A 14,709-nucleotide genomic window follows, 5' to 3' on the forward strand; every position below is an offset into this window, starting at 1 on the left:
ACTATTAAGAGTTTAAAAAAATGCTTACAAAATAAATATATTGTTTCTCTATTTGTAAACCATCATCAGTTGGAAAGTAAAATGGAAAAAAATGTCCAAATCACAACTGTGTAAAAAAAGGTTCCCTCGACTCATACTAAATGAAAAATGTGTAGGACCTGTGGAGAAAATTGAAGACTTCATTAGATGACACAAAGTCAGATTTTAACAAGGGGACACCCTACTCCTGATAGAAAGACTCATTGTTTGTAGAAGTGTCAGCTCTCTTGACACTTTTCTAAATTTGAGACAATTTCAAACAAAGTTCCAGTGAATATTTCTTTGTGGAGGGTGGTTGACTAAATACAATTCCAATAAGAATTCCATTGGTATTTTTAAAAGCTTGGTAAACTGATTCTAAAGTTCACTTGGAAGAATAAACACGCAGTGATTGCCAAGAAAATGTTGGATGTAAGGATAAGGAGAGAGGACTTGCCCTGCCGAGATGTAACATATTATAAAGCTACTATAATTAAAACTCACACTGCTGTGCTCTAAGACACACCAGTGGAAGAGAACAGAAGGTCCAGAGACAGACCCCAGTGTATAGGAAGGGATGGATTATTCAATGAAACACATTGGGACAACTGATCACCTATTTGGACAAAAAAAAAAAAAAAAAAAAGGCAAAGTAGATTCCCATGCACATCAGGTGCCAAGAAATTACAGATGGATTAAAGAATTTGCAGTGTAAGTCATTCTATACAGGAGTAAAAAAAGAAAAGAATATAATATCTATATGAAATTTGGGCGTGTGGGAGGGCCCTTTCAAGTGTAGTTGGATTGAGTTTTCTTTGTCCAGTTTTTTCTCTCAGTAGTCTGAAAATTACACGTAATATTTCTATTCTTGTTCTTAATAGTTAGCACATGTATTCAAGCTTACAGTGTCTTATATGTGCCTTCTCAGTATCCATAACCTCTTGAGGAATAAGACAAGACTCTGCACATCCCAGTGTTACTGCTCTTCTCCTACCCCCATTTCTTATGACTTAGATTCTTCCTCCTCCTCACTCCCTTTGTGTGTGTGTGTGTGTGTTTTAAAGATTAAAAAAAAAAACCAATCTCTACACCCAATGTGCGGCTTGAACTCAACAACCCTGAGGTGAAGAGTGGTATGCTTTACCAACTGAGTGGGCCAGGCGGCCCTCCCTCTTTGTTTTTGTTCTTTCTTTCACTACTGTTTCTTATGCCTCTTTTCATTCATTTTTCGGTGGGGTTATTGTTTTGTGGGGTGTATATACTCTAGTACTCCTTTTGTGGGAAGTAAATTTTCTAGGTCCCTGTATTTGGAAATGTCTTTATTTTGAACCTTCATTTGAATGCCATTTTGGCTTCGTGTGAGGTTTTCAGTTGAAATGAATTTTCCTAAGCTTTTGAAGATACTGCTCTATCATATTCACGAATTCAGAATTGCAGATGAGAAATCGGATGTCAAAATTATTTTGGTTCCTTTTTTGGTAGTCTTCCCCCTCCTCTCTTCCTGCCCCTGCTGGACATGTTGGAATGATCCCAGATACTGTCACTCTCAGTCTTTTCTTCCTTTATACATACTGATGCTTGCTTGATTGTTTCTTTCAAATTAATGACTCAAATTCTTCTTAATCTTTAGGGAATTTTCTTTTTCTATTTTCTTTGATTGCACCTTTACCATTCTCTCTCTTCTCTCTTGAACATCCATTTAGATGGATATTAAAATGTTTGGATCTATCCTCCATGTTTGTATCATTTCTTCTATGCCTTCCCACACCTTTTGTTGAATTCTGGGGCAGTCCCTCAATTTAGACTTCCAGTTTGCTAAATTCCTCTTTAGCCGTGTCCATTCAGCTATCACCCCAACCCCTGAGTTTCCAATTCTGGCAATAATATTTTTCATTCCCTGACCTGTGTTTTTCTTTGACTCTTGGTTTTGTTTCAAAATGGAAATAAGCTTATTTTCCTGATTATATAACTAATATTTACTCATTGTAAACACTTTGAACAATATAGAAAAATGTAAGGTTGAAAGTGGACGTAATTGGTGTTCTGTGGAAAGGAGATGTATGCAAAATGACCTCTAAAGGCTGAAGGAGTCACAGGACCAAAGGGGGAAAAAAGCCAAATCCAGCTTGGTAAGAAATGATTCAGCAATGATTCAGGGCACAGAAGCAGGTCTTGGGTGGCTGCAAGATGAGTAGATCTCCACAGCCCCAACCTCCACAAGCCCTGCTTTCATAGCCCCAGAGGCTGGGGAGTATGTGTTAGTAGACCACCCGGGAGAGACACTCAAGCAGAATTGTGTGTCATAGTCCTATCTCCAGAGCACATCAAGAACATTATGTTCCAACCGTGTCCTTGAGGGTGTGGTTGAACAAAACAAAGAATGAGGCTGGGGGCTGTGCTCAAGAAGGCTTCAAGGTCACAGAGCCGTCATCATGGCAAATTTGTCCAGATGTCATAAGTCTGGCTCCTGCAACTGGCAATCCTACTGCCCAGAGATAACCATCCCTGGCTTCTGTTGACCATTGTTCATATATTTCTCTTGGCATTCATAGACATATAGGCCCAGAGCGGGACACACACACACGCACACGCACACACACACACACACACACTGTTTAACACAAACGTCTTTATACAAAGTATATATGACTCATAAAATACAGTAACTATTAAAACAGAAAAGGGAGTAAGCAAAGGAGAAAGAAGTTGCCTCCTTTGGACCTCTTCTTGATTCCCAACCACGAGGATTTAAAATTTTTGCATTGTGGAAAATACCAAACATATATGAAAGTAGACTGCTTCAGGCACCTGGGTGGCTCAGTCGGTTGGGCATCCGACTTCGGCTCAGGTCATGATCTCGCGGTTTGTGAGTTCGAGCCCTGAGTCGGGCTCTGTGCTGACAGCTCAGAGCCTGGAGCCTGCTTCAGATTTGTGTCTCCCTCTCTCTCTGCCCCTCCCTTGTTCATGCTCTGTCTCTCTCTGTCTCAAAAATAAATAAAACATTAAAAAAAAATTAAAGTAGACTGCTTAGTATAATGAATCCTCATGTGTCCATAATTCAGGTTCAAATAATGATTAGTCATGACTAATTTTTTTTCCCCATCTATAACCCTTCCCTCTCTATCTCCTTCCTGTCATGCTTAATTATTTTAATTAAATCATTTTATCCATAGAGATTTCAGGATGTAGCCTCAAAGATGAGGATTCTTTAACAAAAAAATAACCACATCAAAAAATTTTTAATCCCCTATCCATAGCAGTAATTCCCTCTTATCACAAAGTGAATGTATCCATTTTCCTGATTATTTCATTATTGTCCAGACTAGTAACTTATTTAAACTGGAATCTAAACAGGGTCCACATATTGCATTTAGATGATAGATTTCTTAAATCTCTTTGAATATATAAGTTGCTTCTGCACCCTACTCTTTACTTCTTGCAGTTTTTTTTTCTTTTGGAACAGTTTTAATTTTTTTTTTTCTAATGCTTATTTATTTTTGAGAGAGAGACAGAGTGCGAGCAGGGGAGGGGCAGAGAGAGAGGGAGACACAGAATCCGAAGCAGGTGCAACAGTTTTAAATATACAGAAAACTTGGTAAGAAAGTACAGAGAGTTCTGGGGCGCTTGGGTGGCTCAGTCGGTTGAATGTCCAACTCTTGATTTCCACTCAGATCGCGATCCCAGGGTCATGAGACTGAGCCCTGTGTTGGGCTCCGTGCTGAGTGGAGCCTGCTTAAGATTGTCTCTCTTTCTCCCTCTGTCCCTCTCCCCTGCTTGCACGCTCTCTCTCTAAAATAAAAAATAAAAAAATTAAGAAAGTACAGAGAGTTCCCATATGCTTCCTCAACGCTATCCCCCCTCAGTTTCTCTATTATCAACATCTTGCAAATGAGATCAGACAGAGAAAGGTAAATACAGTATAATCTCACTTAGATGTGGAATCTTAAAAACAAAAACAAAAACCAAGTTCATAGACACAGAGAACAATTTGGTTGGTGCCAGAGGCAGGGGATGGAGGTGGTCAAAAGAACTAAGTTCTGGGCATGTCATGTACTGTGTGGTGATTACAGTTAATAGCACTATATTGTATATTTGAAAGTTACTGGGAGAGAAGATCTTAAAAGATCTCATCACAAGAAAAAATTGGTAACAATGTGGGGTGATGGATGTTAACTAGGCATTTGGGTGATTACTTTTCAGTATATACAAATATCGAATCGTTATTTTGTACACTGAAATTAATAATAATGTTACATGTCAATTATATCTCAATTAAAATAACAAAAGGCCTTAAGGTATTGTTACGAGTATCAAACAAAGTAATATATGTAAAGCACTTAAGTCAGTAGTGTGGTACATTTGTTACAATTGATGAGCTGCTGTGGGTACACTGTTAGTAACTAAAAGCACAGTGTATATTAGGTTTCCCACTTTGTGTTGTACGTTCCATAAGTGTCCCCACCACTACAGTATCCTGCAGAAGAGCTTAACTTTTCTAAAAGTCTCTCCTGTCCTCTTTGCAACTACTTTGTTGAAGAAACTATTTGGTTGTCTTGTAGTTTTTCTACAATGTTGTATATTAAAACATTTTTCCTATGGGGCGCCTGGGTGGCTCAGTCCCTTAAGCATCCAACTTCCCCTCAGGTCAGGATCTTGCAGTTTGTGAATTTGAGTCCCACATGGGGCTGTGTGCTGACGGCTCAGAGCCTGGTGCCTGCTTCTGATTCTGTGTCTCCCTCTCTCTCTGCCCCTCCCCCGTGCGCTCTCTCTCTCTCAAAAATAAATAAAAATTAAAAAAATTTCTTTCCTCATTGCCTCGCTGTGATGTCATTTAATATGTGTCTCTGTCAGTTGTATTTTCTGTAAATCGGTAGTTGGATCCAAATGCTTGAACTGATTCAGGCTTGATTATTTTGGCTAGAGTACTTTGGTAGGTGGTGAGTACTTCGTGGTAACTTTCATCAGTAGGCAGGCCGAGTCTTTTTGTGATGTTAACAGCCACTGGTGATTGTTGCCCAGGTTCACTGTATCACTAGGGATAGTCTTGAGCTTTCCTGGCCTGTTTCATTCGCTGAGAATATTCCTTGGAAAGATTCTGAGCTGGCTCCTGCAGTGTGTCATGCGTCCTCCAGGAAGCCACAGTTTGGAGTTTGTAAAGGTAGATTTGAAACACACCAACAAAAATCAGTTTAAAATTTTTTTTTTTATTTTAGAGAGAGAGAGTGTGTGAGTGGGGGAGAGGGGAGAGGGAGAGAAAGAATCTTAAGCAGGCTTCACGATCAATCCCATGACCCTGCAATGGTGACCTGAGCTGAAATCAAGAGTTGGACGCTCAACCAACTGAGCCACCCAGGTGCCCCCCAAATCAGTTTTATTTTGCATACGGTCTCTGACTGCCCCTTCCCCCGAGTGTGTAATTCCCAGGTAGTGGAGCCGTATCATAGATGCATTTAACTCATACAAGTTCAAATATAGGTATGCATGTATTTGGTTACAAACTACTGTAGTAACAATGTGAACATTGTGGCTTTTTCTTGCACTTACAGTTGGCATTGCTTCTGGGTGAGCGGGGTCACGGGTCTGCCATTTCTGCTTACTTTGTTTTTCTGCACAGCCCTTCCTCTTATGCATGGCAGTCTCTGAGTGTGATTCTCGTGTTTAAAGACATGTATTTCTTATGCATTCTGGATCTAAACATGAGCTGACGGCATCTTGTGGTGCCCAATCTAAGAGATCACATTCTGTTTCAAAACCAGCGCAAGACCAGACAGCTTAAGTGATCTTTGGGGAGGGGGAGGGGTGTCATTTTGAGCGGTTGTGATCTCTTGAACCCCTAGTTTAACACTTTTGCAAGATGCGGCAGGAGGGTACCCAAGGGTTTGGCTTCAAAAAAGGGTAAGGTGTGGCAGCTGATGTCATTGTTTATTTTGGTGTAAAAGCCTTTGCTTTTTGAGAAGTCAGGTTTAATGATCTCTTCCCCCTTTTCCCTCTCTCCCCCCTCTCCACTTCCCTTCCTCCCTTCCTCCTACCCTTATTTTGTCTTTTGCAGTCTGCTGTTTCGTCGTGCACAAGCGGTGCCATGAATTTGTCACTTTCTCCTGCCCAGGCGCTGACAAAGGTCCAGCCTCTGATGTAAGTAATGGGGCGTTGGTCACCTGTCACCTCTCTCAGCCCATAGTCAGTGCCTCCTTTTGGGTAAATAGGAGTATGTTTAGACGCCCCTCCACCAAAAAAAAAAAGTTGGACTTTTTTTTTTAACGTTTATTTATTTTTGAGACAGAGAGAGACAGAGCATGAGCATGGGAGGGGCAGAGAGAGAGGAAGACACAGAATCTGAAGCAGACTCCAGGCTCTGAGCTGTCAGCACAGAGCTGACATGGGGCTCAAACTCACAAACCGTGAGATCGTGACCTGAGCTGAAGTTGGACACTTAACCGACTGAGCCACCCAGGTGCCCCCAAAAAAGTTGGACTGTTCTTATTCCAAGGCATGAGGTGGTCCCTTCAGCCTCTGAGACATTTTTCATTTTAGCAGAAAGGGTAAAACAAAACATTTTGGGAGTGGGGTGTGACTTCCTAGGAAGCCAGCTAGTTCCCCTCTTATGGTTTTGCTAAATGTCTTCATCTTTGGTGGGGGGGGGGAGGGGGGCGCGGCATGGAGACTGGTGGTCAGATGCTAGATTGTTCCCACTACTGTAAAAATGTAGTCAGGACGGTACCTTACGATGCACTTTATAGAAGTTTGTGAGGGGATTCCTGATACCAGGGCCCAAGAATTAGGAGGAAAGGAGTTTACCCTGCTATGTGTGTCCCAAAGTCTGGCTATTATTGGTGGGGCAGGGGGTCCTGCTGGGTAAAACAGGCAAATAACTTTTATTTTAATCATTATGAACTTATTTTAATATAGATTAGAAAAATGTGTCTGGTAGTGGTTTTTGAATTTACAGTAGGGATGTAAAATTTCCTACCTAAATAAAGGTATTTAGGTTAAAGAAAAGATAAGTTGATTTAAGGAAACTTAATAGTGAATGACTGTATGAGCCCTATAAGGATATGACCAAAGCCTTTGTGGGGGGAGCCTTTGTGGCTCAGTGGGTTGAGTGGCTGACTTTAGCTCAGGTCATGGTCACACAGTTTGTGGGTTCGAACCCTGCGTTGGGCTCTGTGCTGGCAGCTCGGAGGCTGGAGCCTGCTACGGATTCTGTGTCTCCCTCTCTCTCTGCCCCTCCCCCACCCACGCTCTGTCTCTGTCTCTGTCTCTGTCTCTCTCTCTCTATCAAAATAAATAAACATTAACAAATAAAGCCTTGGGGCTTTGGGGCCCAAAACTTGGGGTACACCGTCAAAAGCCTACTCAACAGCCGTTCATAGCCCTCCCTGTGTTCTTTCTGGCAGATGTCAGCTATCGTGCCAAAAGCTGAAAATGCCTGATACTTGCCTCTCAAGCTCCCTTGTAGTTAGTGAGTGACCAGGTGATCCTGTTCTGCTCAGTGGGACCCTTGGGGGAGGCCTTCTAGGAAGGACTTTCTGATAAGAGCAGACATCCTTTCCTTTTTCCTGTTGGGGACTTTTGTGGGAGGATATAATGTACGGAGTTGTGGCAGCACCTTTGGGTTAATGAGGGAGATGCACTCATCCCGAGTCGGGGAGAAGAGTGGAAGGAACCTGGGTCATTGATGACACTGGTGAGCTGCAGAGCCAACTCTGAGTTCTCTTCTGCCCGGAGTGCGTATGTGAGATGAGGAACTCCTCTTAGTAAAGTCTCATTGTTAGGGGGCGTTCTTTTCCATACAGCTGAACACACCTTGGTGGGACTGTGCAGCACGCACACTCTTCCTTTGGCCCAGTAATGAACTGCGTCCCCTGTGTGTGGCTACTACCCCTGCCTCTCTTACTTCGTTCCTGCTTTGGTTCACCTTCCTGGAATTTCCCCCAGTGGCATTGTCTTCATTATTGGGTCGGTCCTTACCCACTTAGACCTGACAGCCGACGGCTGGCCAGTCGTGAGTGGTGACTACCTTCTGTCATTGCATTTGTCGACCAGGGTTGGCCTTCTGTAAGTGGTCATCTGCCGTTTCGCTGCAAATCAGGGGCGTAACTGTCGCCACAGCAACATGAACACTCTAGAGCTTGTGGTGACAGTTCCTTTGCTCGGAAACTGTGGTCCTTGGGTTTAAGAACTCCAAAAGTTCACCGTGAAACAACCAAGACTTCTCTGCAGAGAGGAAGATGGGCCCGTTCATCACATTCTCTTACATCACACTTCCTGGCCCTTTTAATGCAATTCCTTCTCTCGTTCCCCAGGATAATAAGCAGGGAAGTTTGGGGGTTCATCCTGGCTCCATTATGCAGCTCTGAATGTTCATGCAGCCCAAGGCTTCAGTCTCACGCAGCAGCCAAGAGGATGATGTTTCCTGTATCTTGGTTCTATCTATCGACTTTTTTTTCTGTTGCCTAAGACAGACACTCAGCTCAGACTGGTTTATGTGGAAAGGGAAACTTTTGGTCCCCGAAGCTGAAAAGCCCAAGGGTAGAGAGACTGGCTTCAGACACAGTGAATCAAGGTACCAGAAGGAGGTCCTCAGGACCTTTCTCCCTTTCTTGGCTAAGCTTCCTGTCTTGCTACCTGTTTTAGAAAGGCTTTTCTCCTAAGGGAGCGTGAGGGCTGAGATACCTATGGTCTTATGTCTTATCGATGCTGCAGTTCAAATGACAAAGGCTGAAGTCTCATTGTGCCGTGGGTTACTTGTAGCCGGAAGGATGCTGACTGGCCAGGTCTGGTCATGTGCCTACTGCTGGTGTGGAGGCCCCGTTGGCCACTCGGTGATCTGAGCGCCGGGGAGGTGTGGTCCCTCAGAGGAGAACTGGAGAAGAGGGATTGTGTACTGGTTAAAATCTAGACTGTGGATGGAGCCAGCATTCCTAGGCTCAGAAATGGTGACCTTGGGCAACGTAAAGTACTTACATCTCTTTGTGCCTGAGATTCCTCAGCTGAAAGATGGATAAAATAATACTCTTGTTATGAGTATCCAGTGTGTATATTTATCTGTAGAAGTGTCTGATACATAGCAAGCGCTATATGTGTGAAGGTGATGATGGCGGGTGGTAATGAATAACAGTGAATATATGCTGGGCGGGCAGCAAGGACAGATGGCCACCAAGTGACTCTGAAGGACTCACAGGCCCCCTGCCTGCCATTTGGCAGTCCTTCCTAGGGGCATGCGAGCTCCCTAAGTGGTAGGAGACCCCTGTGCGTATGAATGGAGCCGTGCAGCCATTCATTGCTTTGGGTGTGGGGATGGCAGACAGTACTCCCTGAAGCTAGCATGCATAGGATTTGGCAGCCTACTTGGAATGATTCTATCTCCGGACACAGTTCCAAGAAGGTCAGTTGGCACTAAGGATGATAAATCGGTCCAGACTCCTGAACTGGCTTGACTCAGTTCATTGACCTTTTCCCATCTGTGGCTGGAGACATGATTAAAGATCTGGTCACACCTGCTCGCCAACCTGGCCAGGCTCTCTTTTGGCTGCCTGTAAGAGTCATGCAGTTAGGGAGGGATGCCCTCCTCCTGTGTGACCTTGGAGGACCTGGTGTGCAGCAAGCTCATGGAGCAGACAAGCACAGTTTCCATCTATGCAAAGGGATGTGCTGGGCTCCTTCCTTCTTCTACCCCTTTGCTACTCTAACTCCAGTCTGAGCCAGGAAATATTCTGCATATTAGTAGAACTTTGTGTAGTTGGCATTCTTCTACAGATAGCTCCACATTATGGCCTACTAGGCTACCTGAGGAAACTTGACGAACAGGCTCTGTCCCAGTGACTTTAGTTGCCGATCCAACCATTCGGCGCAAATGGGAAGAGACAATATAATAGGCATCTGCCAGTGGGGGACCTGAAAATATGGCAGAGTTCCTGGGTGTTACCTCTGGTCATCTGCAGGCATGGTCTTGGTCCCTCCTCATTGGAAGCCCTCGATCCTGTGGTCTCTTGGATTTTGTAGAGAGGTCCATAAGCATTACATATGACATTATAGTTACCCAGCACTTAGAATACTAACCACATACACAGCCTCCCAGGAGATCTTCTTAGAACAAGAAAAGAGGACTTGTCTCTTGGGGCTGGAACTATGGTGAGTCAAGTGAGGTACTTGTCCTGGGCACAAAATGTAAAGGGTTCTTGCCGGTGTCTCTGAATATCTGATGATCTAGGATGGCCCCACTCACATGACTGGCAGTGAGCAGGTTGTCAGCCTGGGTTCCTTGGTTCTCCTCCACATAACCTCTCATCCCCCAGGTAACTAGCTCCGGCTTGTTCATATGGTGGTTTCAGGGTTCCAAGAAGAGCAAGAGAGCATGCCCCAACACATAGGTGCTTTTTCAGCCTGCGCATCATGTTTGATAATGTCCTGCTAAACAAAGTAGTTTCACGGCCAAGCCCAGATTCAAGTGGGAAAGGAATAGACTCCACTCTTCATGGGGGTGGTGGGGGAAGGATCTCCGGTCAGTCCGCTTAGATCCCATTGACCCAAGAGGCCACCACAGAACAGAATTCCTGGAAACCATCACACTGGACTTCGTAAAAGATCCACAGATCTCAGTGTGGTTCAGAGAGTCATAGACAACCTCATACGGGAACGCATCTCATTTTTTCTCTGCCCCAGGTTTCTATAGGATTTAACCGTCTCCAGCTACAAATGGGAAGGTAGGTAATTTATTGATCATGTCCAGAGACAATGGTGGTTAGGACTGTGGACTCTATAGGCAGACCTATCAGAGTCTAGGTCCTGACTCTGCAAGTCATTTGGGGAACTTGGGTGTCTCATTTTCCTTTTCCGTGTCTTAGTTTCCTTATCCGTAAACTAGGATATTAGTACCAACCACATGGGTTTGTTGTAATGATTTTTTTTAAATCCTTAAAATGAAAAAGGGTTAACAACAAACACAGGAGCATTAACAACAAATGGATTAAAAAGCCATTGCATGAAAGTGCTTAGCACACTGCCCGCCACACGGTGAGCCCTTGGGTACAAGTAGCTAAGGGCATTTCGATTGCTCTGTCTACCCCCTAATCATGAATGCACTGATAATTCTGTACAGTGCTCCACCCAGAGCATGCCCTTATGAGGTAATTGCTGTCTCCATTTCCATTACTTGACATAAAACCTCAAAGTCTGGAGTGCAATGCTGAGAAAAGAGCCTGGACTTTGGAGCCAGAAAACCTTGGTGTCGAATTTCAATGCTGCCATTTACTTACTGTGCCAGTGATCTTGGGAAAATAATTTAAGTTCTGTAGTCCTTAGTTCATATCTTTAAAATGGGGAAAATAATACCTAAATCATCGTTCCTTTTTGGTGAATATTCAGTGAGACTTGAGCCACATCCAGAATAGTGTCTGGCACAAAAAAGGCACTGAACAAATGGTTTCTGAATTATTATTAATACCTGGGTGAGTCTCTCCTACTCAAGAAGGGATGCCAGTTACCTTCTGACCTGTCAAGGAATAATAGCCAATGATAATAACTAATTTTGTTGAGCAGGGGCTCTCTGCCAGGCAGTACAGAAGTTACGAAAGGATTCTATAGGTTTGTCTAAAGACACTTTCTTCAACATTTTATGGTTTTAGCAATGATTTCTTACTCTTTAGAGTCAAGATGCTGAATAGAAGCCATTGCTATGTCCTGTATCTTCCTGATTACATCACTGGATCAGGGCAGTTAAGGATGATGCACACTAATATTGCATATATGCTTTTGTGTTTTTATTTTATTTTTTAAAAAAGTTTATTTATTTTCTTTAGTAATCTCTACACCCAGTGTGGGGCTTGAACTCATGACCCTGAGATCAAGAGTTACGTGCTCTACCAACTGAGCCAGCCAGGTACCCCTGCTTTTGTGTTTTTGAATCCGGTCTTTATGAAGAAATATATTAAACATGATAAATCATGAGCTAAATGTTAAAGATTTAATAAAAGGAAAATATAAGATTTAAAAAGAATGTATATATTAAAAAGAATGTGTATATATATTATATATATAATGTATGAATATGTATAAAAATGTGTTTGAAAATCTGGTTGAAATGGACGATTTTCTAGGAAATTCTAACTTGCCAATTTTGTCTCAAGAAGAAATTGGAAACCAGAATAGGCAAGTAACCAAAAAAGAAATGAGAACATTGCCCAAGAAACTTTTCTTCTCCCAGAATAATAGGCTTCGTGGGTAAATGCTCTTGAGAGGAACGAAGGATTTCTGTACATTTTAAACTATATCAGATTACAGAGAAAAAGTAAAGCTTCACAATTTTTTTTAATTGAAAGTAGAGAAACCCTACTGAAATTAGCAGTAGGAAAACAGATTGGCTCGTGGGAAGGACATAGGGAATGGAATAAGCTCCAGGGACAAGGGCTTCAGATACTTGGAACTGAGACCCTGTTAATTGCAAGGTGAATTCTCCTTATCACCTGTATCAGTTAGCTTTGCTGTGTAACAAACCACTCCAAAATTTAGTAGCTTGAAGCAACAATCCCTTATTATCTTTCATGATTCTCTGGGCTACTTGGATGGTCTTCTGATCTGAGTCTATTCAGCTGATCTTTGCTGGGCTCTGTCGAGGGTCATTGTCAGACAGTTACTTGGCTGGTGCTGGATCACCTAGGATAGCCTCACTAACATGACCGCCAGTTGGCAGCCTGTTGGCATGGGTGCTTTGTTTGTCTTCCATGTGGTCTCTTTTCCTCCAGTAGGCTAGCCTAGGCACATTTACACACTGGCCTAGGGTTTCAAGCACGGCAAGAGAGGGAATCCCCAAAGCATAGGTGTTTTTCAAGCCTTCCTTTGTGGCACACCGGTTATGGCTAAGACCAGAATCAGGGGTGAGAAATAGACCTCACCTCTGAAGAGGAGGAGCTACAAAGTTATACTGCCAGGATGCATACAGGAATGGACGAGTCGTGGCCATTTTGCATTCTGCCGCAGTGGCCCTCATCTGTGCCAGCTGTCTTATTTGCCCTCTGGATCCACTCTGCTTCCTCCCTGAGATACTGACCTGTAAGGAATGCATCACTGGGGGTTGCCTTTCTACCCTGACTCCTGGTTGGGCTCAGCCAGAGGGACAGTGGATTGGAAAGTGAGGGGAGAGTGAGCTGGGTATTTAACATGGGGTCATCTTGGCTCTACCCTTTGACTAAGGGTTACTCCTCCAAAGGCAGTCTTCTCTACATAATTCTCTCCTTGGGCTCCAGGAGCTACTCTTTGCCCTTGTCCCTTTGCTCTCACTAGCCCCCAGTTACTGCACTATCCCCTATGGCTTCCCAGCACCATGCCCACATCTTTGCAAGTGGTCCTTTTATGAAACTCTCTTAAGCTCTCTTAATTTGGGTATGACATCTGTTCCCTGCTGGGACTCTGACTGGTTTGTCCTTGCCTCATTTGCTCTTATTGTAGATAGGGCACGTCTATGTCTATCAACCTAATGATAATCAACCCTGTGGGAAGATGGAGACCCAGGGGAAGAAGTGGGCTTTCTCCTGCTGCATTTATAATCAGTCCTGGGGAAGAGTTCTGATTGGTTGGTCTTCTGTTGTTGGGAGAATGAGCTCTTACAGTTATCAGGCCTGGATCATGTGACATCCCTGTGGCTCTGAGAGCAGAGTCTGTTATAAGAAGAAGGGTTGGGAAACTTGGGTGGGTTGACAAAATCAGTAGCTACCACATGTTATTATTATAAGCTAGCTTGATCACAATTACCAACATAACCTAATAAAGTTGGCAAAAAAAGTAAACTATACATTGTGTGCCAACTATAATTAAAAAAAGAAAACTATAGGGGTGCCTGGGTGGCTCAGTTAAGCATCTGACTTCAGCTCAGGTCATGATCTCGCAGTTTGTGAGATGATCTCGCTGTCTGAGCTGACAGCTTGGAGCCTGGAGCCTGCTTCAGATTCTGTGTCTCCCTCTCTCCCTGCCCCTCCCCCTACTCTCTCTCTCTCTCTCTCTCTCTCTCTCAAAAACACACAAACATTAAAAATTTTTTTTTTTAAAAAGTAAACTATAGGGGCCCCTGGGTAGCTCAGTCAGTTAAATGTTCGACTCTTGGTTTTGCCTCAGGTCATGATCTCATGGTTTGTGGGATCGAGCCCCTGCATCAGGCTCTGCACTGACAGCATGGAGCCTGCTTGGGATTCTCTCTCTCCCTTTCTCTGCCCTTCCGTTGTTCGTGTGCTCATGCACTCTCTCTGTGGCTCTGTCTCTCTCTCTCTCTATCAAAATAAATAAATAAACTTTAAAAAAGTAAGCCATAGTCAATGATGAGTCTAGATTAACAAATGCTAAATAAGCTATTTAATTGTTGGAATAGACGTATTGGTTCAAATAGACTATTTATTTATTTATTTATTTATTTATTTATTTATTTATTTTAATGTTTATTTTTTGAGAGAGAGAGAGAAGCCAGGGAGGGGCAGAGAGAGAGGGAGAGAAATCCCAAGCAGGCTCCACACTGTCAGTGCAGAGTCCAACATGGAGCTTGAACTCACAAAGTGTGAGTTCTTGACCTGAGTCATAGACTTTTTTTTAATGTGGAAGAAACAATTTAGAAATTAAAATATAGGAACAAAGATAAAAGTAAGCCAGCAAGGAATTACGAATTCTGAAAAGTATATATACTAAGATGGTAGAAGTGATAGCAGATAG

At 43.2% G+C, this 14,709-nt stretch overlaps 1 protein-coding gene across 2 annotated transcripts in view; it reads left to right on the forward strand.

Moving 5' to 3' along the window:
• Positions 1-14,709, forward strand: part of PRKCB (protein kinase C beta) — a 330,402-nt gene that overhangs the window by 128,205 nt on the left and 187,488 nt on the right. For both annotated transcript variants that reach the window (XM_027043015.2, XM_027043014.2), the window contains exon 3: positions 6,068-6,150. In XM_027043015.2, coding sequence (XP_026898816.1) covers positions 6,068-6,150 — 83 coding nt within the window. The remainder of the gene's footprint in view (positions 1-6,067; positions 6,151-14,709) is intronic.

Source organism: Acinonyx jubatus, chromosome E3, assembly GCF_027475565.1.
Source record: "Acinonyx jubatus isolate Ajub_Pintada_27869175 chromosome E3, VMU_Ajub_asm_v1.0, whole genome shotgun sequence".
In the NCBI taxonomy this organism is placed as follows: Eukaryota; Metazoa; Chordata; class Mammalia; order Carnivora; family Felidae; genus Acinonyx; species Acinonyx jubatus.